Source organism: Lycium barbarum, chromosome 2 (genome assembly GCF_019175385.1).
Source record: "Lycium barbarum isolate Lr01 chromosome 2, ASM1917538v2, whole genome shotgun sequence".
Taxonomy (NCBI): Eukaryota; Viridiplantae; Streptophyta; class Magnoliopsida; order Solanales; family Solanaceae; genus Lycium; species Lycium barbarum.
The window spans coordinates 4,846,188-4,869,196 of NC_083338.1; the positions used below are offsets into that span (position 1 = coordinate 4,846,188).

The 23,009-nt window shown below is 37.0% G+C and overlaps 1 protein-coding gene across 10 annotated transcripts; it reads right to left on the reverse strand.

Moving 5' to 3' along the window:
• Positions 1 to 1,250: 1,250 nt before the first annotated feature.
• Positions 1,251 to 22,694, reverse strand: LOC132625942 (histone-lysine N-methyltransferase ATXR7-like). 10 transcript variants are annotated; one of them, XM_060340604.1, is made up of 23 exons: positions 22,446 to 22,694; positions 20,849 to 21,051; positions 19,391 to 19,904; positions 18,990 to 19,106; positions 17,293 to 17,622; positions 16,859 to 17,209; positions 16,664 to 16,777; positions 16,449 to 16,580; positions 16,067 to 16,366; positions 15,409 to 15,879; positions 14,832 to 15,231; positions 14,431 to 14,736; positions 14,032 to 14,337; positions 13,631 to 13,933; positions 13,386 to 13,535; positions 12,840 to 13,264; positions 12,624 to 12,746; positions 12,397 to 12,477; positions 8,075 to 8,128; positions 7,833 to 7,984; positions 7,211 to 7,279; positions 7,041 to 7,121; positions 1,251 to 2,977 (listed from the first exon to the last, which is right to left on the reverse strand). In XM_060340604.1, the coding sequence occupies exons 2-21, from the start codon at positions 21,025 to 21,027 to the stop codon at positions 7,258 to 7,260; spliced, it is 4,830 nt and encodes a 1,609-aa protein (XP_060196587.1). In that variant the 5' UTR covers positions 21,028 to 21,051; positions 22,446 to 22,694; the 3' UTR covers positions 1,251 to 2,977; positions 7,041 to 7,121; positions 7,211 to 7,257. The 10 variants fall into 10 exon arrangements, with proteins under 10 accessions (XP_060196587.1, XP_060196591.1, XP_060196594.1 ...); XM_060340608.1 differs by lacking the exon at positions 1,251 to 2,977 and adding an exon at positions 3,852 to 4,134 and having other exon boundaries at positions 16,449 to 16,574; XM_060340611.1 differs by lacking the exon at positions 1,251 to 2,977 and adding an exon at positions 3,852 to 4,134 and having other exon boundaries at positions 14,554 to 14,736.
• Positions 22,695 to 23,009: the final 315 nt, after the last annotated feature.

A 23,009-nucleotide genomic window follows, 5' to 3' on the forward strand; every position in this document is an offset into this window, starting at 1 on the left:
CAAGGTCAAATGCTGTCACCATACTATTAACCTAGTCGGTCATTATTGGCAATAGTTTTTAGGGAAAGCAACGCAAAATATCCCTAAAATGTAAAATAGTTACACGTTCATGCCTCCTTCTAAGTTAATTTCGATTCTTACCTAACCGGTCGAAAATATTTACTAGAATACCCCCCTCGCTCAAAACCCTTCCTCCATGATACCATCACAGTATATTTATATATTATGATGGTATCATGGAAGAATAAGAGAAGGACTGACGCAATCATCCACGATACCATCATAGTATATGTATATAAAATGATGGTATCATAGAGGGTTTTTTTTGAGAAGTGCGTCTTTTGAATAAATGAACATGATACCATCTCAATATATTTATATATCATGTTAGTATCATAAGTTTGGGGGCATTTCATGTAAATATTTTTAGGAACATAAAAATAAAAGGGGTATGAGCGGGCAATTATTTTGTTTTCAGGAGACAGCGACGTCCTTTCCCTAGTTTTTAAGCACTAACGATTGACAATATATAGCCCCTAAGGTTATAGGAACTTTTAAGTTCATAAAAATCTGGTTGATCTTGCCCACAAAGAAATTGTCGAAACAACATTCTGCTATTGATGCTTTATCATATTGTCTTTCAGCCTACTATTTTGCAATATTTCAGTCGTTTATAAGGATTACCGAGACGCAATTAAGGTGATTTTAGGGTGCCGTACGTATATGAATAACTAGGAAAATTATTGCATTTACGTGCTGTAACTTAGAATTCGCACCATCGCATGAATGTGAATAAATCGTTGTCACAGTGTATCTCAACAAATTTGAACATATATCAGAATACCAGATAATTTTATTTGATTTTTTCTATCTTTTCGGGTGCTCCCCAATGCATTCATCCATGAGCAAATAACATTTTTAATCAAATGTGGACACAGCCTATAAAGAGAATCAAACCTAAGGTTGCGAAATCGAGTCACCAAGGAAGCAAAGCGGGCAGCTCGTGGGGAGGGGTTTTTTTTTATTAAAAAAAAAAAAAAAAACAGCAAACCAGCCACGATACGAACGTTATAAGTATATACAAAATGGCAATTGGTTATGTTTGCCGGATGCACACTAGAATTTCAACAAATATTAACTTCGATGATAAGATTTTAAAGATCCGAACACATCTAAGTTTATATCAGTGGACTGTGTCTAGTCATTGTTGAACATGGCCAATATTTTTAAAAGAATAAAAAGTACAAAGGAGCACCAAGGTCCATGGACCTAAGGGGAAAAGCAAGAAGTATAGCACATGATTCTTTAAAGTAAAATGCACAATTTACACAATTAAGGAATAGCAAAACATATAAATCTAGTGTTACAGCTTACAATCATAATGAAATTGTAATTAGTAAAACAAATTTCAACCTCAAAATAAACAATAACGTTGATATTAATTCCAAACTCCTCAAAGTTGATTCAAAGAAATCCAATGCTTCACGCATCAATCACTTTGTGCATTAAACTACAACCCCTTCTTTTGCATCACTTCCTTGCTTTAAACGACCAACCGATGGCTCTTAATAGCACCGAACATGCCTCGATGAACCTTAGCGTTGATGGGTTAAATTAACCTCTAGCCGTTTGTTCAAAAAACGATTTTCTTGAGAGCCCATTGGAAATGGCGTCTCCATCCCACAAAGGTAGGGGTAAGTTCTCTATACACCCACCCTCCCCACACCCTACTTGTGGAAATATAGTGGGTATGTTCTTGTTGTCGTTGTATTAACCTCTAGTTTTTTTTATAGTAATCGAAAAATACTTTTGGAGCTGACCCTTAGAACCAGCGGTAGCCTTCGAAACTTGGGGATAATAAGTTCATCCGTCTACCTCCTCCACTTAAATATTACGGAGTTCGCAGGTCACAAGTCCCTCAACTTTTGCCACTTGAACTATACCATGGTGGCTTACCCTCTAGCTTTTACATCTATTTTGATTATTTATGATCTATAACACCCTGCCATTGGCCAGCCTTTCACCCTTTTTGAGAAAAGATTGGTAGAAGCCAAAAGCTTAAGTATACAGAGACTTTTTAAAAAAAAAAACTAATAGGCCAATAGGCAGCTGCTGCTTTTATTGATAATCAAAACCTTTTTTTTTATTTTTTTAACTTGCATCTTAAATTGGCAATGAGAAAACCATTCTCCTTTTTTTTTTTTTTTTTTTTTTTTTACGAGTTTTTCTCCTTTTAGATGGGGAATCTAGTTTGATTAAAAATAACGTTGTCCAGAAAGGACTTACTATACATGATTGTCACCTTTGTTGTCTTTTTTCTTTCCTTCTTTTGTTTATTTCTTTGTGTTTTATTATCCAATTTTCAACAAGTAACCAAGCTGTATACTGTTCCTTGCTCAAGGAATAATTTGCTTGATACGTTTGAAAAATGTTGCTACAAAATGTATTGGATAAATGTAACGTCTGATAAAAAGTATTGGACTTGAGTATGAATCCAAAAGAGATGTATTGAATTTTAAGTCGCTTTTAAGTCGTATTTTGGAAGATAGATGTATACGGTTTGTATACGGTCATTAGCTAAGTATATAGCAGGGCTATGACCCTCTCAACCCAATCCCTTACTTGACTCTAAAAACTCACGATTGCTCGCTCATTCACCCCGCCTTTTTTTAGTTCCCGAGCTCCACTAAACTATGATATAATACATTAACATCGATGGAGAGGTGCCACATTTGATTTCCCTTGGAGATTTCTAAGGAAATGTTCAAACCATTATTGCAATTACTCGTGTTTATCCAAATTTGCAAGAAACCAATGTTGTTTTGGTGCGTTCGTTTGTCCTAATTAGATAGCAATTTGGAGTGAAAGGTGGAACAAGAAGTAAAAGGATAAAAGACGCGTACCCGAAAGATGTCACTCGACCCACATCATCATCATCTAGCAAAATTTGAATGGACATGCTATACCCTGATTGTTCCTGCGTCAATAATAATTAGAGGATTGATATTACGTCCTGTCTAATGAAAGAACAAGAACAACACAAAATATGCTCCACAACATCTGTGTCCACTTACAGTGAACCTAAAAAAAACGTTTATTTGCCATAATGCAAGTACAAAGAATTTTTAACCCATGACCAAAAAATGGTTATACTCTTAAGCAAATACTACTTAGATTTAGCAACTTGAGCTTACACGTGATTCTCAAGTTTCTAGCTTAAAAAAAAAGTACTGATTAAATAAATAAATAAAAGGTTCCAAGCTTTAAAAACTTGTGTAGATTAGACAACTCTATCCATGTGTCAACTCTTAACTCTCCCTCTGCTTGGTGATACCTCTAAATACGTGCTTCATATGGATCCTTCAAAACATACTAACATTTCGAGCATACACATGGCCTAAGTTGCTCGGACTTTTAAAAAAATATCAACATGTGTGTATCCGATCCTCCAAAAGTAGAGCATTTCTGGAGGATCTCACATTGGTATGTCTGCATTTTTAGAGAGTTTGAACAACATGATAGCGCATTCATTGGTAAATCAGCCAAATCAGATTCTCTTTTACCCCAGGGACATTACATATAGCCAGGGTACCAAATCTTTGAAAACTTACGGAACACTTTTAGATGTTAAATCGGGTCAAACTCTCTTAACATGTTACACAGCAGATTATAGCACACTATGGAAAGATTATGGAGGACTTAAAATTCACAAATAACACAGCGTGTGGAACCGTTGATTGAAGACAATAACTAGCCCAATCACACGATGTTGAAGTCATACATAATTGCATTCACACACAGAGACAAGACATCTGAACATAACAACCATATAAACTAAAAAGTACTTTGGATTCCGTGAAATTGGAAGTGGTATATTATTTTACTTGAAATGTGAAGGTATACTTGTAATGTATGTTTGTACACGATATATAGTGCCAAAAGAGTGCCCTGAAATTGCATAATTAAGCAAAACCTATTCTGAATTCTTAAGAGGAGGAACTCATCTGCAACTGTGATATCTACAAGAACATATGCAAGGGGCACACACTCATCGTCCTTTTTACAAGAAAGTGTAAACCCGGAAGTACGTGTATGCATCTGATACCGCCCGACTAAGAGTTGCAAGGGCAAACCCTGAAATGGCATCAAAGTGGCAAAACGAAGTTACATAGCATATTGGCCTAAAAAGCTATTACTAAAATTTGCAATTCCCACATCCATTTTCAAATTAGTATAGATTCTTCCTTTATCTTAAAGGTGCATTGTATTACATTTTTTGAATTCATACGGACAATCTACACTCAACCTTCAAACAAAAGCAACATTGGAAAAGCAGTTCAAGTAGATAATTGCTTTATCATATTGCTAAAAGTAAAGGTGAATGTAACCAAATCAATTGCCTCAACAATGCAGGAGCGAGAGAGGGAGAGAGCAGAGAGAGACTGACACACAAAAAAATATACAATTGGAACACCCAAAACCGGCAATACACAGGCACACGCGCACACCCACACATATACTCCCTCTATCCCAATTTATGTGACACTCTTTCTGTTTTAGTCAGTCCCAAAAAGAATGACACATTTTCATATTTAGTAACAATTTAACTTTTTTTTTTTTGATTAAGCACCGGGTGTCCGGGTCTCTTAGAGCCCCGACTAATCCCGGGGGTGCACAGGCCCTCGGCAAGGAGTTTCCCGCAAGTGCACCACGGTTAATTCAGGTTTTACCCAGTCCGATGGCCCTCAGAAATTGTTTGCACCCAGTGGGTTTCGAACTTGAGACCTTGAAAGGGAGCACCCCAAGGCTCAAGTCAATTGCCACCAAGCCAACCCCTGAGGGTTAGTAACAATTTAACTTTACACTTCCCATTTTACTCTTAATGAGATGATTAAAGGCCACACAAATATTTACGGCTTATTTTAGACCACAAATATCATATGTCGCCCAGTCGAACACCTTCACAAAAATTGGGACGGATGAAGTATGTATCTAAGGAAGCCCCTGTGATTTCTCTCTAAATGGAATGGCCCACTCCATTGGCTATAGTAACCTCTTTCCAAGTCGCATAAGAGAGACTCATATTGGGCAAGTTCTGTCTCTTAGATGGCAACACCAACAACTAGCCTAATGATAGTGTCCAACGGAGTGCGAGTGGAAGATGAGCTTGAAGACTTGGAAATATCTTTAAATATTTTATTGGTGATTGCGACGATATCGGAAGATGACATGGAGTCATTGGAGAGGCGAAAGGAACAAAAATTGAAGTTTGACTTAATTTGAGGTTGAGTGCAGTTAGCGCGGATAGTTCCACTCTATGTTGCTCGGACCCTTCAAAAATTTGATCGGGTGTGTGTAGGATCTTCCAAAGTTGTTCTTTTTTGGAGGATCTGACATGGGTGTGGCGACATTTTTGGAGGATCCAAGCAACATAGATGTCTCCATCCGTCCTAGAACTTTTATTTTAAGGATTTTTCGGTCTTTTTGACATATTTGTAATCATCTCATTAGTTAGAAAGATTTAGCTTTGAATCTTTAGGATAAGATTTATTATATGAGTTCGTCTCTTCCCCTCCTATTTCTTTTTTCTCTGGATTGATTTTATCTATTTTCCTTTGTATTAAACCTTGTTTGGAATATCGTTTAGTAAGTTCTTTCATATTTGTAGAATTACTAATTATATTCTCTATTTGATTCTTTCTTCAATTTTGTTGTGATTTCTTTGGGTTTGAATGATCGTTTCTCTAACAAGGATTCAAGTTTGTTCAAATACTTAAGTTTGTGTTATTCTAATCCGTAAAATTCAATTCACCATATCCTTTATTCTTTCTTAGTGTGCTTCTGTATATTTGCTTTCACTACCGTTATCGCACACTACCCACTAAAGAGCTCGAACCCACTAATGAAGGTTTCACTAGCTGACTGTCAAAATAGGTACCAAGAAATTACATATAAGGAGCAACTCAAACTGTTTCTTCTCCTTTTTTATACTCTAAGAAATTCTCGAGGGACAGTGACGCATGATTCGAAACTCGGTCACCCTTCCACCCTTCTTTACTTAAATACCACGCTTTCAATTGAACTCGTGACGTGCTTCTAACTCACGCATCACAAGTTGCACTCTTATCGCTAGATCAGCCCGGAGGCCTTTTAGACTAAAGGTGAAGTCCTTTAACATTTACACCAACTGTTATTTGTCAAAAGAATTTCTCCCAACTTCTCCACGACTTTATTCCTTACAGTATGATCCCTGATGTGTACAAAGAATGACCATAAAGAAGCTCCATATTTTCCAAACCTAGAGGCAATACACATATCTCATGTTAATGTTAATCCTACAAAGTCTAAAATTCAGAAGCATAATCATCTACATCTAGGGAGGAGGACTTTTCTAGTGGATGATCTACAATTCAGAGGCAACATATACATTGTCCTTTCACTATACAATTGTGGCAATTTTTCCTGAACATGGTAGGACTAAGTTGGACTATGCCGGCGAACAACTGTGAGTTATTGAAGTGCTGGAACTATAATGGGGGAGCAGTAAGACAAAAGAGTTGGTGGAAACTTGTCCCAGCAGTTATTTGGTGGATAATTTGGAAGGAGAGGAACAATAGAGTTTTTGAAGACAAATGCAATTCTGTGCAGAAAATCAAGATGAATTGTGTCATTTTGTTTCACTTTTGGTATAAAGAAAACTATGTAGAAGAGGCTGAATCACTAGTTGATATGATAGGTTCCTTGTGAAGCAGTAGTCCTCAGCATGGTGGGGTGGTTTTTTATGGCTGCACTGGCATGGTGCAGGTTTAATATATATATATATATACATGTTACCAGTCTCAAAAAAAACATATGCTGGGGCAGGATTTAAATAGAGTACAAATAGTGACAAATAATAAAATGCAGAAGAAACACAAGTAGTGAAAGATGGCTATATTCAGAAAACAATAATTCCACACAAGGTATAAATTGGTTTCTGCTTCTAGAAACATTTAAAAAAACAGAAGCTGCTATTGACAAATGGCAATACCATTGCTTACCATATGTACATGATGACAAAATCTCTATCTGCAAAACTGCGGCATGGGTGTCCGTGGAACCCACCAGTCAAGAAACGACCCCTAAGAAGAAGAAAAAGGAGTGGGTATAGGAAAACAAACACACAGCGAAAAGAATAAACTCAAGAAAGTTCAGAAGTAAATTAAAATACCTAAATACAGCAGCGGAACACATCGGATCTGGCATCTCCTTTGCATTTCAATTCATCGAGCCACGACACCTGATGAGACAATGCATACATTAACAAAATAAGCTAAGGCTTTTTCTGATCCTTAACAAGACTAAGTCAAGAAAGCTAAACTGAAATAACAGCTAGTTCTATGACATCACTGGAGTAATAGATGACTTGAAAAAAAATCAGAGGGTATAACATTTTTTTTTCTGAAGTGAAAAGATACCATTGAAAGCATCAAGAAGATGCAGAAATTTACAGAGCTCAGTACAAGGACTCAGAAGCAAAAGTATAGCACAGTCAGTTCTATCAACTAGAGACTAAAATTTTAAGAACTGACAAAATGCAAAAAGCGCTCAATGCTAGACACAGGAGTCAGATTGAGCCAGCAAAATAACAGGGTATACATATGCCCTAAATTCAAGATAATTACATACACATTAACTGCCATCTTATTAAGGAGATTGCCTTTCACCATCAGAACTATCAAGCAAAGGATAAAGCTAGCAATGAATTTCCTACCCTGTCCGATACCTTTTATGTTATATCACGCACAAAATAAAAATATAGATAAAAATTCAATCATTGACAAAAGTTTTACCTTTTAGAACCACAATTACAGGGGATCTTCTTTTCCTCCAAAGGAAACTTGTAATTGTAAGTTATCTCTTCACCAGCTGCAATATGCCGCTTAGCATATATGAAGATCTTTTTCTGACCCTCAACACTTATAACTTTTGTATAGCAATTCGGCTGCAACAATTTGTTAAGATCAAGCAGATAACATAATATTGACTTGAAACCCTATAGCACTTCATATAATTTCAACAGTAAGAAAATCACCTCACAAGAATGGTTTATGAATCTGGCAATACCACCACGTTTTGTTGCATCAACCTTCAAAAAATACAGCCAGTTATCAAGAAATGCCTGCTCAACCTTTTATCAAATTCTCATAATATGCAACACAATATGACTATTGTTTCAACATCGGGCTAATTAGACTTGATTCCCAGCAAATGATTTGGAGAAGTATTCCTTTAGCTTTAGCATTACACCCGGAGTTATCACGATTCACTGGCAACCCCTGGTAATGTGTGAATGCATCCACCATTCCAGAAACAAACAATAGCGATATTGAATACAAGATCTAGCAATCCAAATATTAATATTTATGTTTGCGGTCGTGTAGCAATTGGTTTTTAAATCCAGCGCAAATGATAGATACGTTGTTCCAATGAGTAGCAATTATATCATTTGATCTTAACAATTCACTCTGTCAATCAAGTGTTCAACTATCTGAATCATTCAGCTCTATACATCTCTATCTCAATTCAAAATAAAAAGCTTTGTTTAAGGAAAGATGGGGGTTTCTAGACATCTCACATTATCCTCACACGAACATACAAGTCTCTAACTAGAATAAAGGGAATCTTACAAGTTAACAAGCATCCAGACTAATCTCAAAATCATCTTTAACTTCAGAAATCATGATCTTTTAGGGCGGTAAGAGCATAGCGCTTAGTATGTGGATTAGGCACACATTACGAGTTCGAACCCTGCGGAAGACAAAAGCATGATATTTAAGTGGAGAATGATAGAGGGGACGACCCTTTTATCCATCAAGTTCCGAACCGTGCTCCACTTGCCCTCTGGAATTTCTCAATTATCAAATAATATTTTTAGGTGTTCTACTACAATTCTATTTCAGTTATTCCTTGTTAAAAAAGTAAACCGCATATACCAATCTTCTTTGTGTGTACATTCATGTGATTTCCCAATGTGTTCACTTAGCATGTGGTTGCACATGTTTTCACATGCTTCTAGTAGTCTCTAGTCCAATTTAAACGCGCCTCAACTAATCCACTGCGTACTTGCGACCTCTCAGTATCAGGTAACTCTATCCACCAATACTTGGCACCTCGGGTAGGACTTGAACATTGATCACTGGTTGTTACTCCACCTCTTTAACTACTAGGCCACCCGCCACCCCCTTAGGGTGTTGTTTCTATTTGCTTATTATTTCTCATTCCCTACTATATATGGAAGTACATATTAACTAAATATGGAAATAGGATCTTAAATTAATGCTATTAACCTTTTCTTCTTCATTTTTGACAGACAGCTTAAATTAATGTTAATTAGAGGCCATTGCATTTGTCACCATTAGATTCATCTAAAAATTCTATAGTCTATATCTAGTTTGTTTAATATGAAACAAGACAAACTAAATCATGGTTTGCAAAATGTTTTAGTTAAGATTGTGAGGGTAAAATTAATATCCTGATTATAGTGATTCATTCTAGTGATGATCTTTCACATAAAAAATAAAAGTTGAAATGTAAGAAAAGGTCAATGTTACTGAGTTCACCCGAAGAGATGATTTACACAACTACTACTAGTCTTGCCTCAATCCAAAACTAGTAAAAGGTTGCCGCACCTGCACCCATCGACATTTTTGAAGAGTCCGAGCAATATAGGTCGACACCTAAGGTGTGATTCATCTATTAAGATCTCTTTTAAACCATATCGAGCTTGGCCTAACAAAACATAACTTGATCAGAGCGCAAACTCAATGCATCTGATTAACCATAGCAATATACTCACAAGGTAACAATGACAAGACCAAACCCACTCCTAATTTGATTTATCGAATGGGCCTCACTATTATGACCAATCCATCCCATGAACCATACCAAGTATTGCTTAATCTTAGCAAACTACTTCGAATATTACCTAAAAAAGACAAACCTTAGCAAACCACAAACTCAATCCATCTCATGAACCATAGCAATATACTTATTAGATAACATTGATTACACCAACCACAGTTCTAGTTTGATGTGTTATAAATGAGCCTCATTAAATGAAATGTTGGTAGCCGATCGATCCCCTGAACCGTAACAATTTACTTATCAGGTAACATTGATAATAGCAACCCCACTCCTAGTTTGATGTGTCGTAAATGAGCTTCATTAAATGAAAGATTAGTCTGAAGACTAACTAGTTTGATCTAAAACACTAAATCCTCAAAATAACCTTACCACTGTCCTTAATTCCTTTTTCATAGTCCTTTAACATTCATTTCTCTCAAAATTAATTCCAATCAAAAACATCAATTTATGCTTATTAGTTTTTTTTTTTTTTTTGAGATGGAATTTATGCTCATTAGTAGCTCTTCAACGATTAATATTAGACCAAAAAAAGTTTAGCCGGCAGTTAATATTATTCAAAAAAAGTTGTAAAGGCAAAAAAAAACATGAATGGAAGGTTAAATTTTCGAGTTTTCTATAAAGAGAAATAAAATGCTATTTTATTTTATTTTATTGAAAGAAGAAAAGATAGTATTATATCTTTTTATAGAAAAATCAAATATTTATTATTATTATTATTAGTATTAGTATTAGTATTAATATTCGTAATAATAATAACAACAACAACAACAACAATAATTGTAATAATATTTACTAATTCTTATAGCATTATAAAGTTAACACATTTTTGACATAGTGTCGAAACTTGAATATATTCCAACATCGTACATAAATACAGAGTATCAAATTGGAACTAATACTTCGACCCTCACATAGTTAAACAAGACAAAAGGAAATGTGAAAACAGATTTTGCAGGAGAAGAGGTTTCCCATCCCCTAAACTCTGGATTCTTCTACAGCACTGGTTAAGTGATTGAACTGTGATAGTCTTTGGCACTTGGACCTGGAGTAAGATGTGGGTGAAAACCACCAAAAGCAGAGATTAAGGTCCAAAATGCCAAAAAGGTTAGATATGGAAGACGAAAAGTAGAACCCTTCTGCAACAGATAGGCATAGGAAGTCTAATCATGAGGTAGGCATAGGAAGTCTAATCATGAGGTCCAACCAAGATGACTTTTCTCTAAATCTAAAACACACTAAACAATGGCTTTCAGAATCAGCACATAAAAAACCTAAATCCTTAAATTACAACCTATTTAAAACTAAGCTCTTTTTTTTTTTTTTTTGATTTTGAAACGGTAAAGTTATATTTATAGAAAGTACCAAGATGGTACAAGAAGTACAAAAACAAAGGAGAGCAGATCAAAACAAAGATCTCACATCTACTGTCTTCCCCCTAGCAAATCCAAAACCTCTATATACTCATTTGTGCTACCAATAAGACTACCCTTACACCATAAGAAAAGATTCTGTAAACATTTGTTCTTAATTCTAGAAAGATGATCTCTTTGTCCTTCAAAACAAGCTCTATTCCTCTCCAGCCATAAGATCCAGAATATGCATAAAGGATAAGTATTCCAAATCTCTTTAGAGTATTAACCATGGAATAGAGCTCACATCCAATCTATTTAGGACATTAACCATTAGTCATTAGATATCGCCAAAGAAACATTGGACCTTCAATGTGGTCTTTGGTTGTCAGAATACTTACCTGAGTCTCTACCCGCAAGGGTGGCTTAGTTGGTTGAGCATGGGGCTTTCATAATGGAGGTCTCAAGTTCGAAACCCCCTGCCTACGACAGCAGGGGATTTGCCTTCTAGGTCAAGCTCATCGCACGGTACTTGCCTAGTGCGGGTTACCTCTCCTGTGTGGTTCGCCAGGAGCTGGGTTTATCCTGTGCGCACCCGAAGGGTAGCGGCTGCGGGTTCCCATGTCATCAAAAAAAAAAAAAAAAAAAAAAAACTACCTGAATCTCTTACAGGCACAAAAGCCAAGAAGCTGTTTATCCTAGCATCAAAACTGAAAGGATCTAATCATCTATTTTTGCATTGCTCTACTGCAATGAGATTTTGTCAGGAGTATATGGAATGACTTATCCATGAGCTTCCTACAAGCAGCCTTTGGATAGATATAGACCGACAAAGAACAGCTAGAATAGAATTTCTACTTTATTTTGGTTTTAACTGGCTTCGGGTTGGAAGGCATCTTATCCTAACCTTTGTAGCAGACTTTGGATAGATATAGACCGACAAAGAACAGCTAGAATAGAATTTCTACTTTATTTTGGTTTTAACTGGCTTCGGGTTGGAAGACATCTTATCCTAACCATTGTATCTCTCCTTTCCTGTATTTATATTTAAAACAATTCTATCTAAAATAAAACCATCAGAGGAATCTACATCATCAAGTAAATTCTACAAGAAATTGAATTCTCAAAGAAACTTTCTCACCACATAATCATCATCCAGTCTGAAAAGGTAACTGCTCCCAATTCCAATCTTTTCATAATAGTGCTCTCGTATGTCAGATACCTGAGAATCTCAAAAAGGAGAGTAAGATTTCGAATAATGAACACTTGATACCAGTGTTTCAGACAATCAAACAAAATTACTTGTACACAGATTAAACAAAACTAAGACACCAGAATGTACTTCAGGTTTGGAAACAATGCTCTTACACGACGACGTATAAGCTCTCCAACATATTCAATGACAAAGTCTTCAGCGTCGATAGGCTCAAGGGCAACGAGACCCCAAGCATGTATCTTACTTTGTTGGAAGCGTAGGCGCTTCTTCCTCGCCTAAGAAAGACGTAGATGAATATGTAACTTGTATAAAACCATAAAAATACACACACACACACACACACATATACAGGCAAATTCTCATGTTACCTTCAATTGAGTAGCTTTCAAGAGATCAGCACCCTCGGCAGCAGCAAGGAGGTTCCGCAACTTAACCCTGTTTGTTCTTGCAGAAATTCCCTTAACATTAAACATTTGAGAACCAGTAGTATCTGAACTAACAGATTGAATATGAACGATCTTATTTCCCCTAACACGAGCCCTTTCGGCAGGACTTGCCCTCATCGACCACTTACGCCATTCCCAACCATTGATTGAAGATCGAGCACAGCCAACTGAATGTGGACAATGTTTTGCTATCCGGGATTTACCCTTCTGATTTTTCTCTAGAATAACCACCTCTGTTGCAGCTTGGTTGCCAGCACCACTTGATAGTCTCTGAATTTTACTTGACCCAGAGGCTGTCAGATTATTCTCTATTTTTCTCTTTTTCAACTTCGGTAATTTGGCCGCTGCTTCAGTAGCCCAACCAAGACACATATTAAAGAGGCAATAAACATGAGAGATCATGTGGACACTGATAACACTAGAAAAAGGGAAGATAAAGCCCAATTTAGATGAAATATAAACACTAACATTTGGGAGTCTTTTTCGAACAAGCAGTTGGTTGCATTTCTTGAGTGCCCAATTCGCTGTTCACAGCCTCAGCTACCATTCTATTACCACTGGAGTCCTCGGCAATAAAAGGAGCCTTCAGTTTATTGTGGCTTGCTTTACTTCTCCCTGCTGCATAATTTAGTACAGTATGATAAACATGACTAATTAATATAATGTCCATTTTGGTAACATTTGAGAAAACTAACTCAGGCAAACTGAAATACCTTGGGAGACAGATGCAACTTCCTCCGAGCTAGTGTTACAATTAATAACCGATGATGGAGAAACAACTAAAGAGGCATTAGTGACCAACTCTCTGCGACAATCTTTTGGACCAATTTCCTTATCACTTGAAGCTGCATTGTCACCTTTAGCGCTCTCCGTTGCCTCTCCCGAGAGGTCTTTTTTCCTTGACTTGTTAATAGATCTCTTTTTGAAGCCGTCTCCATCAACCTTTCCACTACTACTGGAGACCTCAGCGGCAAAAGTGGGCTTCAGTTTTTTGCGGCTTGCATGACTTCTCCCTGCTGCATAATTTAGTACATACAGTATGATAAACATGATCAATAATATAATGTCCATTCTGGTAACATTTGAGAAAACTAACTCAGGGAAACGGAAATACCTTTGGAAACAGATGCAACTTTCTCTGAGATAGTGTCACAATTAATAACCAATGATGGCGGAACAATTGAAGAGGCATTACTGAACAACTCTCTGCGAAAATCTTTCGGCCCAATTTCCTTACCACTTGTAGTTGCGTTGTCACCTTTAATGCTTTTTGTTGCCTCCCCAAAGAGATCTTGTTTCCTTGACTTGTTAATAGATCTCTTTTTGAAGCTGATGTCTTCTTCAACCTTTCTGTTACCACTGGAGACCTCAGCGACAAAAGCAGCCTTCAGTTTTTTGCGGCTTGAACTACTTCTCCTCGCTGCAAAATTTACTAAAGTAAGATAAACATGATAAATAATATAATGTCCATTCTCGTAAAATTTGAGAAAATTCACTCAGGAAAATGAAATACTTTCGGAAACAGATGCAACTTTCTCTGATATAGTGTTACATTTAATAGCCGATGATGGAGGAACAACTAAAGAAGCATTAGTGAGCAACTCTCTGCGACAATCTTTCGGCCCAATTTCCTTACCACTTAAAGCTGCATTGTCACCTTTAGTGCTCCCCGTTGCCTCCCCCAAGAGATCTTGTTTCCTTGACTTGTTAATAGATCTCTTTTTTAAGCCAACGTCTCCATCAACCCTTCCATTATCACCGGAGACCTCAGCGATAAAAGTGGCCTTCATTTTTTTGCGGCTTGCGTTACTTCTCCCCACTGCATAATTTAGTACAGTATGATAAACACGTCCAATAATTATAATGTCTATTCTGGCAACATTTGAGAAAACTAACTCAGGAAACTTGAAATACCTTTGGAGACAGAAGCAACTACGTCTTCCGAGATAGTGTTACAATTAATAACCGATGATGGAGGAAAAACTAAAGAGGCATCAGTGACCAACTCTCTGCAACAATCTTTTGGCCCAATTTCCTTATCACTTGAAGTTGCATTGTCACCTTTAGCGCTCTCTGTTACCTCTCCCAAGAGATCTTTTTTCCTTGACTTGTTAATAGATCGCTTTTGGAAGCCAACATCTCCATCAGGGGGAGGCTGCAATGAAGAGCCTGACTTTCTTTTGACCAACTTTTTCTTCCGGTAATATGTATATTTCCCCGCGGCTGTAGGTACCTTAGGAAAGCCATCCACGCTTTTGCTTAATGCAACAGGAGATTTATCACGTTTCTCATCATCCGCTTTGCTTCTTGTAACCTGACAAAGCAGAAGTAGCATTCAGCAGAGCTTAACCCTTTAGACTGAGGAAACTTAATCTCTAAATCGAGGGAAAAAATTAACTCTGAATTAAGGAAAAAAAGTTAACTCAGTGAAATGAGAAAAAGAACTAACTCTTTGAACTACAGAGTTAAGAAAACCAACATTTACACTTACCCGAGAATCCTCTGGTTTACTACATCTCCTTGCAGAAGACCAAGTTGTCAAGAAATTTCTAATCAAGTCATCAATAAGAAAACTTTTCAACTCTCTCAGTGCTTTCTCATGTACCTTCTGCCGGCAATTTGACAGGGTAGCATACCATATTATTCTCAAAATATTATTGTCAGACCTAGCAAGCCGAACTTTAGAAGTTTGCACAGGAACAGCTTCGCATTCAGGTGGTTGCAGCTCATCAGTCATTTCATCAATGGATGTATTATCTAAACTGGCTGACTTCTGAAATGCACTTGAAAACCAATCTGACGCAGGAGGCACGTATGTATCAATATTGTTCTGGTGCGATGATTTTACAGGCGGTGAAGTACTCTCAATATCTACACAAGGTAAGTTGTCTGACACCGAAATGGCATCAGAAGACTCATTTTTACTTGCACCGCAATTAAAAATATTTGGGTCCTCAGCAACCTGCAGAATGAAACAGTTCCTTGAGATGCTGAAGTTCATTATATTTCGGTAAGCATTGGCATCTCAAATTATACAGGGGAATCATTATCAGATAAGGGATTACTTCAATAAAATCTCTCCACTACCTATGCTCTTCTAGGGGAGAGGGATAAAATTTACACAGATCACCGGAAGTTCAAATATTCACCTTGATTATCACGCCATCTTTAAGGGAATCAACTTTTCCCATCACCTCTTCATGCAAAAGGCTACTGAAATACTCTTCCAAGGACATCTTTGCAGACAGGTGGAGTTCATCCATTACACTCTCAAAGATAAGCTGCATACGCTCATTAGCTTCAGAGTCCATTGCATGACTGGATCCAGACAACCCCTTTTCATCATTAAAAGATGACGAAACTGAAGGCAGATCCACTGTCACATCCTTCTCCTCAAACCCTGGGGGGAAATCAAGATCACAGACGAAAGATTCTTGCTCCACTTGCAACTACAAAGTCATAGATTAGTCTATAAGGTAGGATACACAACCACTGCAATATGGCAGGACAAATAACAGCATAAAAACATACAACTTCAGTAGACAGCTCCACGGTGCAATCTTTTGGTGACGAAACTGAAGGCAAATCCACTGTCATATTCTTCTCCTCAAACCCTGGGGGAAAATCAGGATCACAGCCGAATGATTCTTGCTCCACCTGCAACTACAAAGTCATAGGTCAGTCTGTAAGACAGGACACACAAGCCTTGCAAAATTCAGGAAAAACAACAGCATAGAAAAACTTACAACTTCAGTAGAGAGCTCCACGGTGCAATCTTTTGATGACGAAACTGAAGGCAAATCCACTGTCACATTCTTTTTCTCAAACCCTGGAGGGACGGATTCTTCCTCCAATTGCAACTACAAAGTCATAGGTCTGTCCGTAAGACAGGATAAACAAGCACCGCAAAATTACCCCAAAATTCAGCATAAAGAACTTACAACTTCAATAGAAAGCTTTGAGGTGCAATCAGCATCTGACTTTGCTTGAATGTTTGATTCAACCATCAGACAAGGAGGTGACCATCGCTTTCTCTTCCTCCACGCAGATGAAAACTCTGACACGTGATCATAGAAGACAGCATTCCAGATATTTTGCATGCAAGAGTCAAATAATTTCCTGCAAACAACTGTATAAGAATCACAGAAGTTCTCAAAGCTTCCAACAGATTTTGCGCCTCCTGAATACTTCAAAGGGACTTCAGCAGCAGGAGATTTCTGGTTACGAAGAATAGAAGCTTCTGCACTGCTCTCAGGAGAAACTAAGGCCTTACTGCCACCAAAACCTGCAGACTGTTCACATAAATGATAAGTAGCACGCAAGATTCTAAATGTCAATTCCACTCACTTCTTTTTCATGCTCAAACGTTATTTACCATTCTGGTACCAGGAGATGACATTTTGACAGACTGATTAGTGGCTTTCTTTTGATTAGTGACTTTCTTACGATCTTTTTTTTCGGAGATGCACTCTGAAATTGCATGGCTAACAATCTCATCGAGCAGAGTCCTGCGGGCTGCTTTCATGATCACCATATGAAGCTGGGAGCATACTTCTTCAGAAATCTCGGATACAAAATCATGTAGAGCGTTAGTCTCATGCCCATCGGGATTAGACAAGAATTGAGCTCCAGGGGTAGCCGTAGTCCAACTACTAATTAAAGATTTCAAAGCAAAGGGACTGAACTTATTATCAGCATGATGAATCTGCAAAAATCAACATGAATGAGCAAGCAATTAGCAGATACCAATTAGGTTTAGTACCACCCTGCATGAAAGAGTTGGAAAATCTCAACTAAATACAAGCAGCAAAGGAAAAACAGGACAAAATCCTAAAACCATCACAAAACCAGTTAAAAAGAAAATTTAATTGGAAAAAGAACCATGTAAATATAAAATAATAATTCTTCAATTTTATTACTACTGTTGTTTCTTTACTTTGGTTATTTTCCTGCCAGTACTTTTCTTTCTTCATTCTCATTATAGCTTTCGACTCTCGCATTTCTTTCAGAACTCTTCTGAAAAATGATTTCCTTCCTTGAGCAGAGGGTCTCTTAGAAACAACCTCTCTATCCACAAAGGTAGGGGTAAGGTCTGCATACACCCACCCTCCCCAGACCCCACTTGTGGGATTATATTGGGTATATTGTTGTTGTTGTTGTATGTGAGAATAAAATAATCGGTATTCACAGAGAAGCAAATGTACCAAAAAAAAAAAAAAAACAAGTAGATACCCTAATTAACACTGAAGCAATTAGTTCAGAAAACTAAGTAAAAATTAAAAGCAACAAGTCAAAAAGAGAGCAGTGTGGGACAATTGATATAACGTAGAATAGACAAACAGTTCGTAGATAAACCTTTCCAAGTTATGACAAGACCATTAATCTAGCAACATGAGCAAAGTACATAGGAAAACTGTGACAGATTCAAAATGGCAAAGTTTGGAGAATATCAGAAGATGTGTGGGAATATCCTGCAGATAAAATGATAAAGACTACGGGCTAAATAAGGCCAATTGACAGAAGCCGAGAGGAAGAAAATGACAACAAGAACGATCGAGAACTTACGAACCCATGCAGAAACAAGAACAGGACGCTTTCTGGAATATGGAATAAACTATGGAAATAGAACTTCGTGCAACAGATATCCTGAGAATTCACCACTATAGAAATGAATCCCGATAAGGTCCTACTTTCTGTACAACATTATGACAAACAAAAAAAAAAAAAACTCCTTTTCCTGGGTTGTCTATACAAGCAATGCCTACAGGTTACTCCCCCACCTCCCCAAGCTTGCTTCTATACAAAAAAAAAAACATTTCATTCATATGCACTTATAAGAATATTTATATTTAGTTGAAAGAGTTCTCCCAGCTTCTCTACCTCCACTAAAACCCATTCATATCGAGCGATTCCACCCATCAAAATCAGGTTAACCGTTTTTACATATAGGCTATATCTTAGAAAATCCAATGGCACATCCAACATAATGAAACAAACATCTTCCAACAGAAAGACTAGGAGAAACAGCAGCACTAAATTTGAAGATCTAGCAAAATGCTGACACAAACTCACCATCACTGAATCCACAATGTATCCATAATGATACCATGAATAAAGCTCCACAAGAGAGTGCGGCCCATGTTTCCTCCCATCATGATCTTCAAAGAGCCAGCACGATTCTTCGTTAACCTATTTCACACATAATATCAAGCAAAGACAGTCATAAACAGAAAGATGCAGGAAAAGTCTTTTGGTCTCATCCAGATTCCTTAATTACATTTGTCACAATTTGTGAATACCAAGAACTTAAATTTTTGGCCTCTAGGAGAGTCAATTTTGCTTTCTTTTTTTTTCTATGGAGAAAGGTAACACCTCTAGGAGAGACAAAGTTACACATGACAGCTTGAAGAAACAAGATTAACAGAGCATCACCACAGAACAACACAAATGCTTAAAGATAAAAGAGAAAGTACCGAAGACATAGACGGTGCAACTGTTCCGACAAAGCCAGTAGTCGACACTTGCTGATTCATGGAATGAGTTTCATGTTTATCCCCCGAGCTAGAATAAGGGGAAGTTGTTGGCAACTCCACTCCATTTCCTCCTGAATCTTTGGCAACTTCCATGGACGAAACCATTAAATAAGCAAAGCCAGTGGCAACATGGTCAGGAAATTGATTGAAATACTTTAAGGGCACCGCATTCGAAATGGTCCCATTTAAGATGGGATAAACGGGAAGTTCTTCTGGCAAGAAACCAGTAGACAGACCCTCATATAATTGTTCCTTAATGTAAGGACCACACATTTGACCCTGTTCATTTACATACATCCATCCAGTTGCAAGTGCGGCTTGAGGGTACACCACAGTACTCTTGTCACTCGTTGAACTGCCACCGACATCACAAGGCGATGAAACATTCTCACTCTTGCCATTAGACTGGCAACTCATCTCCACACACAATGGTGAACCAAGATTTTGCAAGCAACTGATAGTATCACACCAAAGCGGAAACACATAAGAATTAATGAAGTATAAACTATGTGGAGTGTGTACATAAAATTGAAAAATACAAACTATATTACAAATACGGGGAAGGGCCAAAAATGCCCCTGAACTATTGGAAATATAACAAAATGTCCTCCGTTTGGTTTTTGGTACAAACATATCCCTGAACTATTAGAAATGGAACAAAAATGCCCTCACCGTTAGCAAACTGACCCAATAATGCCCCTTCCTGTTAACAGACCTCTAGGTCTCATGTATCCCCTCTTAAATCTTATGTCTTTGCCGAGATGCTATGTTGCTACTCTACTTCGGAAAAAGGCTACCACACCTATCGTATATTGTCTTTCTCCTTCAGATGTACATTTTTTGTTCTTGAGCTTTGTTCTCCACGAAAATTCAGAACATATAATGACCTAATTGTTACTCCTAATAAAGTGGGATAAATGTTCACACACAAAAAAAAAGTTGATTTCTTTCCAATTATCTGTCTAATTTTTGAAGGATATAGTTATACAATATTGGTGCCTGGGCCAGCCTGCGCGCACCTCGACTAATTCCACCGGATACCTGCCACCCTCCCACCAGCAACAGGTACCAAGTAACTCTATCCACCAAAACTAAGACAGGTTGGAAGAAATCACCTAGTGTTTTTGTCTCTACTTAGATTTGAACTTGAGACCTCATGGTTCTCAACGCACTTCATTGACCACTACACCACACCCTTCGGTGCACACAATTATTCGATATCCCTACCCGGTTAACGGGATAGGGACATAACTGGGCCAGTTTGCTACCAGCGAGGGTATTTTTGTTTGACTTCTAATAGTTAAGGGGCATTTTTGTTCTATTTCCAATAGTTCAATGCAATTTTAGCCATATTTCGTTGCAAATATACAATAAGACATTGGGAAATATCAGGCATACCCAATAGTTAACTCCATTGTAGATACAACATCAACGCGATTTTCATCGTCAATAGAACCTTGTGAAGTTAAATCCATTGGCATCGAATCTAAAGACTTTAATCTCTTTCGAGAGTAGAATGGTGGGATATGATTCGTCTCTGCTTCACTCGGTACATGGCAATAGATCGAAGACACCATAACTTTGAAAAAATTTCAACAACCCTGAAAAATGGAATCTTTCTGCTATGAAATTATCTTTAAAGGAAATTCCAAATAACCCAACTATCTAATTGAAGGGCTTCAAAGATATTACTCCTTTTTTCTATTTTACCTATACAATACTGACACAGAGATCATACAACAAAATATAAGTGAGTTGGGTTAGAAGACCCTCAAAAATGCAATCTTTCTGATATGAAATTATTATCTTTAAAGCAATTCTTGAATAACCAAACTAGCTAAATAAAGGGTTTCAAAGATTTTACCTATACAATACTTATATATAGATCAAACAATATAATTAAAGATAGTTGGGTAAGAAACCCTGAAAAAATGCAATCTTTCTGATATGAAATTAGCAATTCTTAAACAACCCAACTATCTAATTAAAGGATTTCAAAGTGTTTACCCCCCTTTTTTCAATTTTACCTATACAATACTCACATAACTCCGCCTGTGTGAGCTCGCTCACATTGCCGGTCCCAAGCCCGGATAAAGGAGGAGGGTTGCCGAGGTCAATCGGAAACAGCCTCCCTACCCAGGTAGGGGTAAGGCTGCGTACATCTTACCCTCCCCAGACCCCACTATTGTGGGATTACACTGGGTAGTGACCAAGACCAAGACCTATACAATACTCACACCTAGATTGAACAATAAAATAACACTTTGGAAAAAAAATCAGCAACCCTGAAAAAATGTAATCTTTCTAACATAAAATTATCTCAAAATCAATTAATAACCACCCCCCCCCCCCCAAAAAACCCACCCACCCCCACCCTCCTATTTTAACTATACAATACTGACACATAATTGAACAATAAAATAACACTTTGGAAAAAAATTCAGCAACCCTGAAAAAATGTAATCTTTCTAACATAAAATTATCTCAAAAGCAATTAATAACACCGCCCCCCCCCCCCCCCCATTTTTTTTTCCTATTTTAACTATACAATACTGACACATAGATTGCAAAATAGAGTAAAAGAAAAATGCAATCTTTCTGATATGAAATTATCTTAAATGCAATTCTTGAATAACCCAACTATCTAATTAAAGGGTTTCAAAGATTTTACCCTCTTTTTTTTTCTGATATAAAATTATCTTAAAAAGCGCTTCTAATTGAAGGGTTTCAAATATATTACCCCTTTTTTTCTCTTTTACCTATATAATACTGAAACATAAATCAAACAATAAAATAAAAAATTCAATCTTTCTGTTATAAAATTATCTTAAAAAAACAATTCTTGAAATATAATTGAAGGGTTTCAAAGATCTTACCCCCTTTTTTTCTATTTTACCTATACAATACTGACACATAGATCGAACAATAAGTACCAATACCATACAATACAATTAATTAACAACCATCCAAAATAAGTACTAACAATCTGTTTTACCTGTTAAATAAATTTTGCTGAGATGGGGTTGATGGAAAACAACAAAATCTAGCAACCATACACAGAAAACTTTAAAAAAAAAAAAAAAAAAAAAAACCTAAGGTATAAAGAAAAATTAGTTGTGGCCTTGTGGGTAGTGATTATATTGCATAAAGAAGCAACCCCCTTTAGAGGAAAGAATTTTGTCTTGGGAGTATTGGTAGAATTGGAGTTGATGTGTCAACAAGAAAGGGGGGTTGGGGTGTTGGGGGGGGGGGGGGGTGTGTGAAGAAGTTGAGGCAAGAGTAAAAGAGAAAAAAAACAAAGGGAAAGGCCAGGTATAAAAGTTGTGTAAATATACTGTATTTTTACAAAATGATGTAAATATATCGTTTTTGCTCATAAATTTTTTTTTTAAATTATTTAGTTTATTTATTAATCAAGAAAATATCACGTGGCTTTAAGAAAAAGTCTGTCCATGTTTTTTAGTAGACATTTTTTTCGAAAGCCACGTGATAATTTTTTTTCTAATGGGTCGGGTCTGGTTTGTTTAAAAAAATTCGTAGATTTAGTTTTAAAAGCCAT